The sequence below is a fragment of the Oryzias latipes genome, chromosome 17, assembly GCF_053564925.1.
Source record: "Oryzias latipes strain Hd-rR chromosome 17, Olatipes_Hd-rR_3.1".
Classification (NCBI taxonomy): domain Eukaryota; kingdom Metazoa; phylum Chordata; class Actinopteri; order Beloniformes; family Adrianichthyidae; genus Oryzias; species Oryzias latipes.
Genome location: NC_136253.1, coordinates 17,463,507 through 17,481,230, shown reverse-complemented (window position 1 = coordinate 17,481,230; position 17,724 = coordinate 17,463,507). Strand labels below are relative to the sequence as shown.

General features: G+C 40.7%; 1 protein-coding gene across 1 annotated transcript; it reads right to left on the bottom strand.

The window, feature by feature from the left end:
• Positions 1 to 3,347: 3,347 nt before the first annotated feature.
• LOC101159613 (cadherin-7-like) lies at positions 3,348 to 16,701 on the bottom strand. The gene is made up of 12 exons (XM_020710840.3): positions 16,561 to 16,701; positions 13,749 to 14,117; positions 12,328 to 12,622; positions 11,988 to 12,107; positions 10,863 to 11,030; positions 10,605 to 10,792; positions 8,824 to 9,077; positions 8,610 to 8,746; positions 7,303 to 7,424; positions 6,866 to 6,974; positions 6,529 to 6,771; positions 3,348 to 4,913 (listed from the first exon to the last, which is right to left on the bottom strand). The coding sequence occupies exons 2-12, from the start codon at positions 13,965 to 13,967 to the stop codon at positions 4,435 to 4,437; spliced, it is 2,334 nt and encodes a 777-aa protein (XP_020566499.1). The 5' UTR covers positions 13,968 to 14,117; positions 16,561 to 16,701; the 3' UTR covers positions 3,348 to 4,434.
• Between the last annotated feature and the right edge of the window lie 1,023 nt (positions 16,702 to 17,724).

The following is a 17,724-nucleotide window of genomic DNA, read 5'->3' as shown; positions in this document are numbered from 1 at the left end:
CTTCTCTGATGCTCTCATGCCTGTTATTGACCCCTGCCTGCCTGACCCTGATTTAGCTTTGTGAACTTTTAGCTGAGCTAATATACCTGCTGTAATTGGAACCAGCCGTCTGCCTGTTCTTGTGACACATATAAGGCCTGACAGTCATCGTGTAGCTAACGGTTTCAGCCTCTGCCACTGTGGAAAACTAAGAGATTTACAGTGATTGCCAAAAGCTGATGGACTTCTGGCTCTAAAATTCAAATAACTGATCTCTCAAAAACAGAGTAGATGCTCCCATGCACTACAGAAAATGCCTCTAAAAGGACCTCTGGTCATAAATGTTGGGGATCTTTCTCAAAGTGTGTGTTGTCTTTGCGACAGGAAAATGATCCCAAATAGCAACAAATCTAGAATCAATTTGCAGACCCTTCTATCTTCAACATCATTTCCAGTCAGTGGCATTATGGGGTAGTGATGGGACATTTTACAGTTTTTACAGAGATTGTTATGGTTTGTTTTCTAAAATAATCTGGCTCTACCCATTCCTAAAGGACCCGTCATTCGGTACTCTGGTTCTCAGACTTTACACATGAGATCCTGGAATCTTTACATTAAGGTTTCAGGTCTGGACATTGCAAGGGGACGACACTTTACTTTTTTTTTAAATTATGTTCTGATAGCAACTGATGCTGGTGAACTAGGCGTTCATTTATTATTGCATCTATTGGCAGCTTTTGACACAGTTCATCACGAGATCCTGATTGGCCGGTTAGAACAGTGGGCAGGGCTTCTGGGGAAGCCCTACAGTGGATGTGGTCTTCCCTTACAGACAGGTCTGTAAGTTTTAGAATAGATCTTCACTCATCCAAGTGTTAGTCCCTGAAGTGGGGTCGATTCTGGGCCCAGTGCTATTTTTTATTTATTCTCTGCTACTGGGAATGCTGTTCCTGAAGCACAAGGTGAACTTTTACCTTCATGCCGACGACGCCCAAATTTATGCTCCTATATGTAAGGGACCCGACCCCATGATTAAAACAATAATTGACTGCCTTGCTGATGACAAGTTTTGGATGTCTGCTTCCTTTTTTCTGGCTAAAATGAAAGCAAAACTGAGGTAATTGTGTTAACCCCTAGTGGTTGAAAAGATCATGGTCTTGATTTCCTCTCTCTTGCCCCTTTTGAACAGTGTGTGGTCATGAACCTGTGTGTGAAACTTGATGCAGCTTTGAAACTCGACCTCCAAATAAATGCTGTGACTAGGTCATACTTTTTCTTTAGTTGTGACATTTGGCTAGGATTAATTCTTTTATATAAAAAAAAAACCTTGAAATTGTCACCCATGCCTTCGTATTGTCCAGACTAAATTATGGCAGCTCTTTATATGCTGGGTTACCCTAGCCTTCAATAGCCAGGCTGCAGCTGGTCCAAAATGCAGCAGCCAGATTTATTTGTGGGGCAAAGAAGTTTGACCACATAACACAAATCTGGGATCTCTTAAAACTGGCTACCAGTGCAATACTTGGCTTTTACTAAAATTCTGGTCCTTACTTTTAAGTCCCTTACAGTTATGGTACCTTCTTACCTCTGCAGTCCGCTTTTAAGATATTCCCTGCTAAAGTTCTTAAACTCCGCCTACCAGTTTGTGTTTATGGTTCCCAGAACCAAACCTACGTTTCGGAGGGGACTGTACGTTTGCTGTGTTGACTCCTAAACTATGGAATCAGTTGCCACCTGCAACTAGACAGGTCACGCTCCTGGAGAGTTTTGAAAAAGACTTGTTCCTCCATTTCAGTGCTTCAGCATCAGCCTAATCCTGTTATTATGCTGGTTTTAATTTCAGCTGTAAATTGGTTTTATGCTTTTTATTCTTTTTATATTTTATGATTGTATAATGTTTTGTGTTTGTTCTTCCTATGTACAGCACTTAGGGCCTCATTGGCTGGTGGTGAAAGGTGCTTTATAAATGAATGAATGAATGAATGAATGAACGAATGAATGAATGAATGGAACCAGAACTTTTGTCAGGGGAAAGCAAAATTACTCCCAGGTGTTCCCAGCATTCAGATCAAATCAGTGGGAGTAATATTTTGGCACCAGAGACCCACCAACTTGCTTTAGTGACATACTACAACATTTTTGTTACCATGGGGATTTCATCCTGACAACAAGGATCTCACGAGAGAATAGAAGATGAGGGGTGTGTACTTAAATTTCAGCAAAGTAGAATGATGCTGCATTTGTAAAAGTGAAAGGAGACAAAGAAATATCCATGTGAGCTGTGTCTAAAAAAATTCTTGAATTTTTATCCTTTGAGGTTTTGTGCAGAAGGACCAAACCAGGATGTTGCTATGGCAGATGTTTTATCACTGTTCAGTTATTAACCGATTGCCTTTAGGTCAAAATAGTTTCTCCTGTTTATTCTTTCCTGCACTTTGGTTCAACTTAAGTGAACAGAGACTCTTGCTCTCAAGGGCACCAAGGTTTGCCTGTTTATCTGCACCAGAGCTCAGGCGATCTTTTACATCAGTCAAACAAATCCTGCTAGTGTCACGTGTCTCACTGTGATGGCTCTATCTTTCACTGTGAACTACTGTAAATGGATAAAATCCTCATGCAAAGGAAGTCACCAAACTCTCATTAAGAAGTGCTTTCTATTTTATAAACATTGATCTCAATAGAAACTCTTTAGGAAAAGAACATGCGAGGTAAAATATTAACAATAGATTCAGTCACAGTCATATGAATCCCTTCATACACAGGTCCAAGCAAACCAGAACAGAAACAAAATAAACCAAGAGTCTGAACGTCTTCAGTGCAGGTTGGAAGAAAGAAAGGACAAATGCTTTAACTGGAAGGAGCTGACATGATTCCTCTTTCTGTGACTTCAGAAGTTTCTCTTGGAAAAAGCAGATTCAATAATGCAGCCCTCCTCATCTCACTTTCCCATCTCCACCTGCAGGTTGTAGAGTTGGGTAGATCGAGCATTCAGTCTGCGACCAGCTCAGTGGGTTTTCTGCTAAATGAACAAGTAGTTTCTCAATAAGATCCAAACTTTGCTTCAACTGTAGAATTTCATTTCCTGTAACTTTTATCCAAGAGCCCCAACTGTCCTTGGTGACTTTCCCTCCACTTGAACCCAATGTAGGGTTGCTTGGCTGCATGTAACAGTCGCACAGCCACAATGCAGTCAATCAAACAAGCAGCAGAACATGAGGGAACGCTTGTCTTTGGTTCCTTGTGTTGAAGTAAACTTGCACTGCCTTGGAAAATGTTTTGGTGTGGACCCCAGTGAAGTACCTCCCAGCAGGTGGCCAGATTGCTCTTTCGGTAAATGTGGTGGCAAATAAAGACCCAAACGCATCATAAAAAGAAACATAATTCAATAATTTAAGTGTAACAAAAATACACCAAAAGAAAAAAAAACAACATGAAATAGGATGTTGCAAATGGTGGATACTAGAGGATTTAAAAAACTTTGAACTGAAAAATCCTTGTCACTAAGTAACAAAAAACAAAACAGTTGGTTAATTGGAAACTTGGACATAGTGTCATGTTCCCGGAAGTAAAAAGAAAACTAAACTGGTTAAATAACATATTTTCACAGAAGATCGTCCCAAATGCCACATCCTGGTTGCCCTACACAAAGTGTGAAACAAACTTTAAGGAGGAGACTTGGAGGAGGACCAGAACAAAAAACACAAGCTATGAAGAAGTCCTGAGGCTTCAGCTCCTGAGGGACGAAGGATCTTTTGGTGATGAGGGAGACAGAAGAAAAGAGTGCCTGTTGACCCCCTCATGGATGGATAAACAGAAGAGGAGGTTGGAAGAGACCCCCCAAAGTGATGCATCCCCCAAGAAAAGTAGAGTAGAACCATCTCTTGTGGCCCCCTCAGGAGGAATGAAAATAAAACACAGGAGGCTGTAGGAAAACTTGCAGTGGTTGCAGTGTAGCATGTAGACCTTCAGAGTTCTAACTTTTTTTTTTTAAAACATCCAGGGTCCAAAGTTCTGTTTGCTGTGGAACAAAAAGAATAGCCTCTCTGAACCGGTCACATCTAGGCTACTAACTAAATTTGGTTCACCCAGCAGAACCATATTGAATAATTCTGGTTCCACTGCAGTTTTCTTTTTCCAATAAGACGTCTATTGACTCTTTCACAAAACACATTTACAGACTCTTCCATAATAGTTTCTTGACTCTTAAACAATAAAAATGGGGATGTACTGTCAAATAACAGGAAGTGAGATCAGATGGGCGTGGCTTCAGCAGTGTGTTCACATCTTTGCAGATCACTTTGTTATTTTATCGTTTTTTTCACTATTGTCCAACTTTTACGATAAAAAACAGGAGTTGGTGTCCAAAGGAGCTTTGTCAGGAATGTCTTCCGGCAGAATGTGTCAGCCTCACAACATGCTTCATAGGTGTGAGGACAAGTAAAGTTACGCCAGTCCTCACAAATCACTCTCCTGCAGATCAAGCCACTGCCCCCTCTTGTTGTGACTATAGAGTTCAGCAAGCTTCCTGAACCTCGGCCCCCACTCCTTCAGGAAGGAATAGCCCCCTTCAGATTCTCCTGAGTCTTGAGAGTTCAATGAGCTCAGTGACACGGCTGCTGACCCGACACCTTCGAAGTTGTAAGTCTGCAGGGAGTCAAAGGGAGGCGCTGTCAGGTCCTGGTCTGCTACCTGGAGTCGGTCCCTGATGAACTCCTGGATCATCCTGTGTCTTTCTGTCCCGGAGTTTGGCAGCCTGCTTGTCAGCTTAGTTTGGTTCAGGTGTCTCAGTGCTGTAATGTCAAAGGCCTCTGTGTCCTCCTCTCCCCCACCTTCATCATCACAGTAGACTATGTTCTCTTGGATGTCCTGCTCGTGGTCCAGAATCCGGGTTTGCTGCTTCCTGCATCTGATGACCGTGGTCACTATGACAATGCCTACGGAGACAGGAAAACCTAACAAGCCGAGCAACAGCAGAGATTGAATTGTATTTTAAAATGAAGATCTGTAGAATCAGTATCGCAGCTCCACTTTGATAAATTTATGAATTCCGAAGGGGTCAGGATCTGATCTGAGTCACAGGAAACTGGACCTGTTTCTACAGACTTCAAGGGGGGTATTCCAGAAAGCATGTTTAAACTACCCTGACTTTAATCCTGAACTCTGGCTAAAATCCGCCTGAACTTGCTTACTCTGGGTATGTCGGTTCCAAAAGACCGGATATGAGTTGGCGTAATTACACTCGACTTGGTAACCCTGGGTTAATGGGCGTGCACAGCAGGTACATAAAGACATTCTCAATGGATCGCCGATTTCCAGAGTCACCATGGAAACGCGTGGAGAAAAAAAGAGCGCTATACTTCAATGAGACGGAGTCGGAGATTTTAATGATGGCGTATGAAAATTATACGCCCATCAAAAAAGCAATACTGCTGCATCAGCAAAAACAAGAGTTTCTGCTTGGAGAAAAAGAACGGACAAAGTAAACGCAAGAGTTTCTGATTTTATTTTCCTTGTGACGCATATATATATATAACTTAAATTAATTCAATTAATTAAAATTAATTCAATTAGTAACAAGTAATTAAGTTAAATTTATTCAACCTAATTTCTTACATCTATCCAACTCAATATTTTTTTACAACTCAAATTTACATATTTATCTAACTATATGTCATATTACTCCAATTCAATCAAAGTTTTTCCATCTTAATTTATTGTAATTCTTGAACTCTCATGTCTAAATTTGAGCCTGCAGATATACTAATTTTTATAATAAGATAAATTAAACAAAACGGAATTGGATAACGCCACCACCTACCATATCTCTGAATTTATAATTACTTCACTACACATAAACTCATCATCCTCTCCCTTCCAGTCACTCATGGTGCAGAAAGAATTAAATATAACAGTACAAATAACTGGGCAAAACACAGTAAAACAGCTAAACAACTAAACACATTTGGTCAAAAACTCACACTTAAACCCAAATCCATCCAGACAGGCAAAGGGAATGGTATCCCACAATTCCTTGCATTGCCGATCTAACAGCAGCACCAAAGTTAAACCTACTTAATTGAATTAATTTAAATGAAAGTAAAATAAATGTCTGATAACTACGTGTTAGTTTTAAGCTGAATTAACTAATAAGAATTGATTTATCTTAACTAAAGCAAATATTTAAGTTAAATCAATGTAAAAGGATTTATCTTTCCAACATCCATATGTGGTCTTATCACCCTCTCATCGTGGAAAAAGTATTATCTGAGCTTCTTCATCCACTAAATCATCTTCAAATGGACACATCATGCTGCTTCACCTCTCTGAAACAAACTAACCCTCAACTAAACTTGCTCTAGACCAGGTTATGTTCAGAGCATGAGTTGCCAGGGGAACTGAGCATACCCTGAAACATACCTCTGTTTTTGAAACCGAAAGCGGTGGTTGTACACTTTTTTAGCCTCAAACCTACCGTGGGAGCTAGCATAACCTGCTTTCTGGAATACCCCCCAGATGTGTGAGTGGGGGTTATGAATGCTCTGTCCATACCCAGCAGTGTGAGCACACAGGTCATGACAGTGGCAGCACTTAGGATGCTTTGAAAATGTGGCGCCCCCCAGTGGCACAGCCGCTGCCCTCCATGGAGGTCACAGCTGCACATGGTGATGGTCAGGGTGTTGGTGCTACTCAGGGACGGGTGGCCTCCGTCTGAGATCACCACCGGCAGGAAATGCATCAGCTGATCCCGTCGCAAGAGACCAGTTTGCCGAGTCAGGACAGATGCCGTGTTGTCTGTACACGGACAGGTAAGCCGGCATGTGATCAAGGGGGATGGACTTTGTGAGGGGGACCTAGAACATCACTTTAAAGTTTGAGGTGGACTGACCGTGGTTGTCTGTCAGAGTGAAACTATGATGGGCTGCTGTCAGAGAAAACAGGAAGCGATGTCCCCTCTCTGGTTCATCCGGATCCACAGCGCTCAGCGTCTCAACAACCTGAAGTCCCAAAAACAAACTGGGTTAATGACTCAAATTCTGATCTGTTGAAACCAGGTCACATGACTCAGAAGTGACACAGAATCAGGTCACCACATTACTGGCACCATGATACAGTGAGCTCATTTTGTCCCAGATAAACATGTGTGACCCATCCGAACTAGTGATGAAACCAGTGAAGAAACCGTTTACAAGATTTTACAGTCAAGCTGTAAAAAGAGCTTTTCACATTCCTGAACCCAAAGCTCTTCACCAGGAGTAAAGGTGTAACTTCTATCTTCAGTATTGCTGAATGAATGCAAGAGTGTGGCAGGCATATAAGGCTCACCTGTCCTGGCTGGGCGTTCTCGCAGACTGAGATGTGGTACTTCCTGGCAAAGCTTGGAGCATTGTCGTTAACGTCTGTTACAGAGATCAGAACCACGGCTGAGCCTGCCAGGGACTGACCCTCTAAAGCACGAAAAACACCCGTCAGGTACATACTAACAAAAACATCAGTTACTGCATCATGTGACCAGTTTGGGGCTAGCATTTTTCTATTATATTACTTTTTTTTTCTTTCATTTTTGGTCCTCGAAGGTAATTCCTTCCCTTTGAACGTGATTCAGAATATTGTTTGCTCCATGAATCCTGGCTTACTTTTAAGTTACTTCTGGATAACACCTGTAGCTTATAAAGTGATAAATAGATTTTAGTTTCAGATGAGGGGTGATATAGGCAGGGACTACTGATATTTCTACGTTTTGGTAAAATTAAAGCACAGGAAGCACAATTGAACCAATTCCTCAGCCTTGGTCAATTCAATTAATGTAAATAAAAATTTATGCAATTTACTTTTAAAAAATAAGAAAACAGAGACCAAACAGAGAACCTGAGACCATAGCAAATGTTATTAGGTAAGAACTGGTTCAAATGACACCAACTATCCAACGACAAGAAGACAGAGAAACATGGCTCTGTGGAAAACACACTTGCTCAAAACACAAAAATAGTCACCAAGGAAGATAATTGATTCAGTACTACTACTTCAGTCAATATTAATTTTAAAACACTAAAAGTGACTTATAAGAGCAGAAAAATTATTTTGTTTGTATCTCCAAATGACCTTGGGTCTTGCTGCTTTAAAATATTTCTTTTTGGGTTAATCTGTTGTAATACATACGTTGATGAACATGCAATGAGTAAAAATTACTCAGAAGTCGTTACATAATATTACACTGCTTTTTCTAGCAAAAAAGTAACATCCATCCATCCATCCATCCATCCATCCATCCATCCATCCATCCATCCATCCATCCATCCATCCATCCATCCATCCATCCATCCATCCATCTTATAAACCCACTGAATCCCTTTCGGGGTTGCTGGAGCCACACACACACTCCCATGCACTTTAGAGTCATCAATGAACCTATATAGCATGTTTTTGGACTGTGGGAGGAAACCGGAGAGCCCAGAGAAAACTCACACATGCATTTGGAAAACATGCAAACTCCACACAGAAAGGTCCCAGCCGGGATTTGAACCAGAGCCTTCTCACTGTGAAGTGAGAATGTCCCAATGCCCCAAAAATACCATGTAACTGTTATTTATTACTTTTGTCATAAGTTCCTCCCAACTCTGCATGAGACCTACGTTTTTCTGTTGCGGTGATGGTGATGTTGTGCAGAGCTCTGCTCTCTCTGTCCAGATGTTTGTTTGTCCTGATGACACCTGAGCTGCTGTCTATACTGAAGTGACGCTCCATGTCTGACCGTTTGTCGATAGCGTACCTGCAGACGGACGTATAGACAGGTGTTGGTTTTTAAAAAGATCTATTCATTCTACTGCTGTCAACTCATTGTCTCACCTGACTGGACTGTTGGAGTCATCCGGATCACTTGCTGAAACAGATCCCACTATGGTCCCCACTGGAGCTGCTTCAGAGACCATCATCCAACTGACAGAAGGGGTAAACACTGGTGGCTCGTCCACGTCCTCCACCTGCAGCTGAACTGTGGTCAGGTCACTGAATGGACCCACCAAAAGAAAGCGAGGCTCCACTATGCGGTTGGAGACTTCCACATGTAAAGAGAAACTGGATCTGCTTTCAAAGTCCAGAGGCTGTTGGAAAAAAGAGACCAGATAATTGTAAGAAACAGCGAATCTTAGTGACAAAGCAGGAGTAAAAACATTTCATGATCACATTCAGGGATCTGTGGAGGATGGAGGAGTAACCAACAGATTAGCTTAGGCAGAAAGAAAAAGGATGTGTGTCCAAAGTCTTGATCAGGATTCAAGACTTTGTCACAGTTCAACAGGACCCCACTGTCTGCAGAAAACCAGAAGTCAGACGGAAACTAAGACTGGAATTTCAAAACCATGTTTGCAGGAAGGAGAATTATGTCACTTCCCGTTTACTTTGATTGATTTGCTTCATAAAATAAATGTGAATCTTGATCTTTTAAAAATGTTTGCTTTTTAAATTCGTTCTTAGTATAAAACCAGACTACTATGACTAAAAGCTCAAGGTAATAATCATGTAATTTCACAACCATGTTTAGGTTCCTAGAACCTTCATTCATCTCTTGATTATTTCTAAAATCAGAAACATTCTGTCTCAGAATGACATAAAGAAATGAGTTCATTCAAGTTGAGGTCAGATTGTTGTTATTCTTTGTTATCAAGCAGCTCGAAAACAGTCTTCAAAGAACCTCCAGCTTGTCCAAAATGCTGCAGGCTGTTTATTTTGGTCAGGAGCAATTAACTACAGACAAAACAAATGGAAATATTAAAAAAATTAAAATTAAATACCATTGAAAAAAATATTAAGATAAATAAATAAGAAATGAAATTGTGGCCAAAATTGACCCCAATGGGTTCTCCAGGGTTAAAGGAAAAATTACACAAAAGAAAAAAATCCAATCTTAGCCATTTCAGCTTCTATTCAGTGCTTTCTGTTTAAAATGATTGTACTACTAGTTTACTCTATCAACATTTTTTCACAACTTTGAAAGTTTAGGTTTTCTCTCTGTGCTTTTTGTATAAAAATGTTCAGTACTAGTTGATAAAACTGACAGCATTCAGAAAATTACACTGAATTGACTGAACTGACTTGGTTTGGTTGGAGCCGGAAATGAGCCATTTTCTATGGGGGATGTCACTCTGTCCACTATTTTAATACAGCCAGTGGTTTCCCTGCAGCGCTTGCAACTTTGCAACTAACCTCTATCTACATGTGGGGCATCCTCCATGAGGGCTGTCTAAAGAAGTTTATTAAAACTTCTTGAATAATAACTTTAAATAATGCCAATATAAAAGTTAAACGTAAATTTAGTTTGCTTAACTGTATGAAAGCCAAAATCCGAAGGAAATTAAAAGGTTTCTAACTAAAATAGCTAACTAAACTAGAGCTGAAATTAGGATGCTGAACGCAATGTAAATATAAAATAGTCAACAAGATTAAGGATAATAAAGGGGCAAAATCCTGATCTGTAAATCCTTTGTGGTCTGTGTCAACCTAAGTCTAATACAGTTTAAGAGTGGCTGCATGTTTGAAGCTCATTATGAACTACATTAGACCTAAAAGCCTCTACTGACAAACCCCCATCTTCCAACCTGTATGTGCAACAGGGTTAGTTAAACCATTACCGTGTGTAAGATGATCAGTCCCTCCTGTGTGTCTGGATCAGTGATGATGCCGAAGGTACCCAGTTCATCTCCGTCCAGGATCTTGTAGTCCATCTCAGCATTCCGACCAAGATCGAGATCCACGGCTTTGATCTTAGCAACCACAGATAAGATCAAAGCCGATTCTGGTACAGTAAACTGGTAAATCTCTGTTGAACACAGCAGTCATGAATCATCAACATGTCAGGTGCATGAAGACATTTCAGAGAAAGTGCTTACTGAGAGGGAAGCGAGGTGGGTTGTCATTGATGTCAGTCAGCATCACAGTGACAGATGTGGTTCCTGACAGACCTCCCATTTGACCAATCATGTCTTTAGCTAGGATGATCAGGAGATACTGGTCCCGTGCCTCCCGATCAAGGTCTGGCAGAGCTGTCAATATCACACCTGGAGGACAGGTGAGAAGATCTGGAGCACCCTAATGTCACCATCTGATGCAATGTCTAAAAATGTCTGACTAAAGCCAGGAAATACAACCAAAGCAGACTTGTCCTCAGATCACTGCTGGATTTTTATTACTCAGAGAATAGCAGCTGTTGGTTTTAGATTCTCTTGTGGTGCAGCACCAAAGTACATCTCTGACATGTTGGTCTGACATGAACTAGCTGAAACTCTGAGAAGCTCAGAAACAGACTATTTCATCCTGATTTGAATAAAGAAATACCGGTACTCAGAAAGCTGGATTTTCTTTATATATGATCTCCATCATGAGAAAAATGGCAGAAGACCATATTGGGAACACTAAAAACACAATTTTCATCAGAATGGGTCTTTAATTGTAATTTTAGTGTTTTAACTGTGTTATCTGCGAAGCATTTTTAATCAGAATTTTTATAAAATGTGTGATCCAAACTAAGTTTCCTTGCTACAGTTTATTTAATGAGCCAAAGTCTTTACTGTAGGTCAATCAAGCTCGTGGATCTCTGGGATGAGAGAATATAGTTCGCAAAAACAACGTTTTCAGATCATTCAGCAATTCTGGCAGCAAAGCCCGAAGGTCTGTGTACCTTTGCCAATGAGCTGTCGGTGACATGATAGGCTGCAAATACTGCTTATAAGATGGTGCTGCTGTATGTGTCATCTCACTTATATGAACCCAAATACCTCATGGATGATGTGAGCAGAAAGCTTGTGTAAGCTGTTTTAATGATTTATAATCTGGTGTGTTTGTGTGGGCTGGGGGGAGGGGGGGGGGTCCCTACACACTTTCAGGATCATGCACAGACTAACTCTATAGAGGTGGGGGTGGTTGGTGTTTGTACAGTCCTTTATTTCATTGGTGCAGCCTGATCTCAACACTGGTTTTGGATGAAAAACTGACCCGTGAGGGCTCAGTGTTCTCACCTGTCTTTGGCTCCACAGAGAAATATGGCTCCCCCTGCAGAATGCTGTAGACAACTCTGGCAGAGTTTCCATAGGTCGGATCGTCAGCATCTGTCGCCACTACGGTCAGCACTGACGTACCTGCAGAAAGAATATATAAAGACGCTTTAGTTTAGAACCCAAACTGATCCTTTCACATTAAGAGCTTGACTTCACTTCATGTTCACATTGACAGCTGGAGTTGGTTTTTGCTAGAAGGCTCTGGTGAGCTTTGGGACAATGATGATACTGTCTGCAGTCTTTCTTTGCTATACTAAAACATCAGTCATTTTGGCAATTTACGTTTCCTGTCCACACCTACCTACAGGTGAGCTCTCATCAACCTGGGCACTGTATGGTCCATCAAGGAATACTGGTGCATTATCATTGATGTCCTGGACTTTGATGATGAACTGGGACTCTGGCTCCACCAACATATTGGAGATCTTGTCTCGAGCCTGAGCTCGAAGGGTGTAATAGGCCTGTTGTTCCCTGTCCAGCCTCTTGATGGCATGGATGTCTCCAGTTTCCTCATTGATGGTGAAGATAGACATGGCTCCTTCCCCAGCCAGGAAGTACTTTACCTTGCCATCCCCTTTATCCATATCAGAGTGAAGCTGAAGGGATCAAAGCAAAATCCAGTCAAACCAGTTGGTGAAATAAAAAGAAATGTAGATGGTAACCGGTTTATCAAAATGAATAGCAAAGCAGATTTAATACTGCAAGGGAAACATGAGGAGCAGAACCAGCAGCACAGGGACACGGACAATCCTGGGCTCAGATGTGATGAGATCCTCGGCTCGTGAGATCTCTGGGATGCCCCAGCACACCTGGAAGGGGGATCACCAGGCCCAGAAAGCCAATGCCCAAGAGACACAACCTAAAGTACTGAGCGACTGGCTCCTCCCACAGGGGAGTGGACAGAAAATCTATGGTAACCGTTCTTCTTTTAACTTGTGTATAGGTCTGTATTGTGTGTTTTGGAAAGGAGTAAAAGTATTAGGAGGTGTGAAAATAGTTAAATGTGTTGGGTTGGGCACTGTAAGGACACCTCCTGTTTGTTAGCAAAGATGTCTCGGCTACATTTTTAACTGGATTCCCCATTCAGACCTTGCTTTATCTCTCCCAAGACATGACGGAGAAGGTTCTCCTTTCTCCAGGTGACATCTTGAAGTTGAGTCATGCAATGATGCCATGACTCAACTTCAGACCCTCTTCCAAGACAGTAGAGGAAGTTGAACTTCATATTGCATCAAACAGATTTGACCTTACTAAATGTAACCATTTTACACTGGAGCTTTAGTTCCAGAGTTAACATATATTCGTCTATCGTAACTTTTTAAATGTTTATGTATTCATGTAATTCCAGTGGATTCTGAAGCAAAGAAAAGCAGTCGTGTGCCCTTATGCAGCACTTGACAATAGTAATGTTTTGCATATCAATGCACAGCTGATATGAATCATGTTGATTGTGTGATTGGTCGAGGAGTTACGATATGTTAAAGAGCGCATCGCTGGCAACATCTCCTGTGTTCAAGGGTTAATTAACTTACTTTATATCAATGTAAAAAAAAATGATTTTACTTATCATTGGAAGTAGTCAAAAAGAGAGAAATAACGTAAATTCAAATAAATCAGTACAATTCTGCAACCAACATACAGTGCAGTACAAGGACATAAAAACTTTTTATATTTTTGGACACTTATACGTAAAAAATCTATTAACTGAGTTATTTTTTGTACCTTTCCGATGTACAGAGGCTCATCCCCTGTGTACTCCTCCAACACAAAGAATTGGTTCCACACCCAACTTCTTCTCCTCCTTCTCTGATAGACTCCTGCTCCTCCACCTGAGATGTGGTGGAGGATGACCGAGTTCAGCGTCAATGCCTTACAGCCTGATTCCTCCCACTTTGACAAGACACACCAACAGAGCACACTTAAGAAGAGGCGATGGCTCATCTCTATGAAGATAGATGTGCCAAATGAAAAAAAGTATGATCTTTAAATGTCCAATAAGGAGTACTATAGGACCAGCAGAAGACTGTAAACTGTCCAGCAGGGAGCAGAAAGTTGTTTATGCGAGAGGGTTCTGCAGACAGCCAGGATTATCTGGGAGAAACAGAAAGAAAATGTCAAGGTGGTTGACCAAACCATTCATCCTGAGTTCAGATCCACTAAAAAGGATTTTGACATTAAATTAAACCTGACACAAAAACATACAAATCTAAAGCAATGCAGGGAAATTACTCTTTAGTACATTTGGCATCTAACAGTAAAGCTCAGGTATTTCCGTCGAACATTGAATGGGTTTAAAGAGAACACATTAAAATGTCAGTATATTATCTTTGATAACGTTTCTCTAACAAGTTTCCTAAATTAAAATAACACGATTTCTTGTTTTTCCTGAACAAATGGTTACTGTCAGAACTGCAAATTAAACCCATTGACTGTAAAAAAACAACAATTGGAAAGAGGAAGTGTGAGATCACGCGTAGGAAATGGTTTGCTTCAAGCTCAGACAAAATTAAGTCAATTCAGTCACCATTTTTTAGCGATATGGACATCGCCATGTCAGGTGTCATAAGTAAGTAGCGATTGGTGTGAGTTGGTCTGAGTCAACATTTCTATGGCAACCACTCTCCCCAAGCAGAATTGAGTTTGTTGGAAGTCCACATCCCTGCCACTTGAAAACAAGCTCGAGAGAATCTCACGTTGGACGTGAAAACACATACCTAAGGCATCTGATTGGTTAGTCTATAACTTGATATCATGAAAAAAAATAGGATCAGTAAGAACATGTAAAAAAAAAAGGTAGCAGAGCAAGATTGGTGATTCTGACAAATTGAATGACTGAGTAATAGCTGTTTATTTCTCAATAGAAGTCTATTAGATTTTGTCTTCTTGGGGCCAGCAGGTACTTCCTGTTTGGAATGTGAGGGGGGAGGAGTCACTTAGTCCAGTTCTCATACACAGTCAATGGTTAAACCTCTATCTAAGGTTTAAATAAGCAGAAAAGAAAAAAAAACTGGTGTGCGCAAAAGCACAAGCAACACACGCACTGACACACAGACTCTGACACACAATTGGAATGCTCACAAATATAGACACACTTACAGATACACACATACATACTAACACACAAACAGAGAAACAAACAAGCAGAAACATACTTACACAAGCACACTCGGGGACAAATACAGACACAAGCGTACCCGTACACACAAACACAAAAGACCATACACAACAGCATGAGCACACAATGAATACGTGTATATTTACCCTACATGTACATTTGCATGGAAATGTATGTAGATACAAGAACACCTGCACATGAAAAAAATCACACACAAACCCCAGCACAAATTTACTGTGTGTGCACGTGTACGAAAACACACGAGCACTCATGAACACACGCACAAATGCCCAAGAAAACACACAAACTTACAAACACCCAAAAACAAGCACAAATACGCAGTAACAGAAAAGCATACGGACACATACACACATGAAGCACTTGCAAACATACATGTCAAAATGGGCTACTACACAACCAAATGTGTCCCACACACGAACACTCCAAAACAAATGTGCCTGCCAATGTGCAAACACACACAAAAAAGCAAACATACACATAAACATACAAACATAAACAGACAAGAACACACACAAATATTCATGCACAAACACATAAACTCATGCACACAAAAATCCCCTCACATACAGTATATGCATACCAGTAAGTGCATGGACATACAAAACATGCACATACACACAAAACCACTTGCAACTTGGCACAAACGTATGTCTGTTTAAAAGCATAATTATACACTCTCACACATTAAAGTACAAACAGGCAAACAAACACGTATGCACACAGAGAAAAACAAATTACGTGCACACAAACAGATATACACACATACATGTGTACGAACGCATAAATACACACAAGCAAATGATTCTCAGTACACAAATGGTTTAGTCTCTTTAGTTCAATTTAGTATTTTCCTATTGAATTCTATGCATTATTATCCTTTTGATTGTATATTTACTTTACAATTACCAGTAAGAAGCCCATTGAGACGGCTGTTGTTGTGAATTTGGGCCATACAAATAAAATTGAATTGAATTAAATTGAATATACACAAATATGGACAAATCCACATGACACAAATGTTGGGTCATGTTTTTCCTTGGAAGAGGCTTTTATCCAAACCCACAAATTTAGAAGGGTCAGTGTGTGCAAATGTGTGTGTATGCAAAGATACCCACTTGGGTATCATGTGCACTCTGACTCTCACACATGTCCTACTTTATACATTTCATTGACTTCCATTCATCTGAACAGCCAAACCTTCCCATGACCCCTAATCTCGTCTGCTCCAGGGCTGTAAACGTAGCACACAATGTGATGTATGGGTTTGGTTTGGACTAACAATAACTACCAAGAAGGATCAGCAAAATCTCTGTGTGGACAAAAGTGAGTTCCTGTTCTGACCATAGGCCTGACTCTCAGTGGGAAATAATGAATGCTGATAAAGAGCTAAATTCTTACCGTCCAGCTGCTGTTGAGGAACTTCTGTGCTGATCTGGAGACTCTTTATAGTTGAGATTTGATAATTGTTCCAAGCTGATTGGGAATTAAAAAATGGCATCATCTGCACTTTTCTGGGATCCTGGTGTGACTTGGTATCTCCCCTCAGAGGCAATCTACTTTGTAGGGTGGGGGGCATACTGCAGTGTTGAGCTCCTCCCCATCCCAGGGAGAGAGATGGGGGGTGAGAAGCTTTAACACATCTGCAGTTCTTTTCCAGCTTGTTGGCCTCTGAGTTATTCTTTGAGTCAAAATTCCTTATTTCAAGTTCTTATTAAAAAAAAAAAACATATTCATTGAGAAAAATCACAGCAATAACCCCAGAACACAGAAACACCATCACACAGATACTGGAACATCTAGAAAGACGTTCACAGTTCCTGACAGGAAGTGAAAATTCAGTCAAAAAGAAAACGGTTTCATCCTGAAGAAGAAACTGAGCTATATTGTTTGTGCAGCGCAGTCAGACCCAAACCAAGGAGCTCCACCAAGTCTCAGTCCAGGGGAGCAGCTCCAGCCCATGTGACTGTCTGCAGCTCCATCAACACAAATCCCCTCCTAACCCAGAGCAACAGACAAACACGCTGGAATGAAAGAGAGAAGCACAGACACACTGTCAATCCATGGATAATCTGAACAACTGTAATCTGATTAAACAGATGTTCTGTAAACACAGTACTAAACAAGATGAAAGAAAAACAAGTGCACCGTTCGATTGCCCTTTAAAGTCATCAAATAAAGCTGCTCTGAAACAAAAAAGGTACTTAAATCTGAATCGGGTCTGACGGTCCTCGTGATGGTTTGTTATAGAGATTTTTCATGTCCAAAATGCAAATCCCACCTGACATGGAGAGGGGGGGGGTCCAGCCAGGACCACATTTATGATTTTTTGGGCACCAAAGCTAGTGTTTTATTTGTGTAAACTCTTTGAGCTAACAAACCCAAAGAACACAAATTAATGCTTCAAAGATAACGTGAGAAAAAAAGGTTTAGTCAACCTTTTTCAGTCTTATGCACTTCCTTCAGTATAAAAAACGGTTAGATAGATTAGTATATAAATCAGACAATTGTCATAACTGGGTTTAAGTCCTTGGTAAGTAAGATGAATATTTTTGTCATCATAAT

Bases quoted from the DNA above. Each gene is read 5' to 3' on its own strand.
- LOC101159613 (XM_020710840.3), bottom strand. From the start codon at position 13,967: ATGAGCCATCGCCTCTTCTTAAGTGTGCTCTGTTGGTGTGTCTTGTCA. The intron at 9,078-10,604 runs GTAATGGTTTAA...TTTTTCCAACAG, and splicing joins GACTGATCATCTTACACACG to CCTCTGGACTTTGAAAGCAG. The intron at 6,975-7,302 runs GTGAGCCTTATA...TTGGGACTTCAG, and splicing joins AGAACGCCCAGCCAGGACAG to GTTGTTGAGACGCTGAGCGC.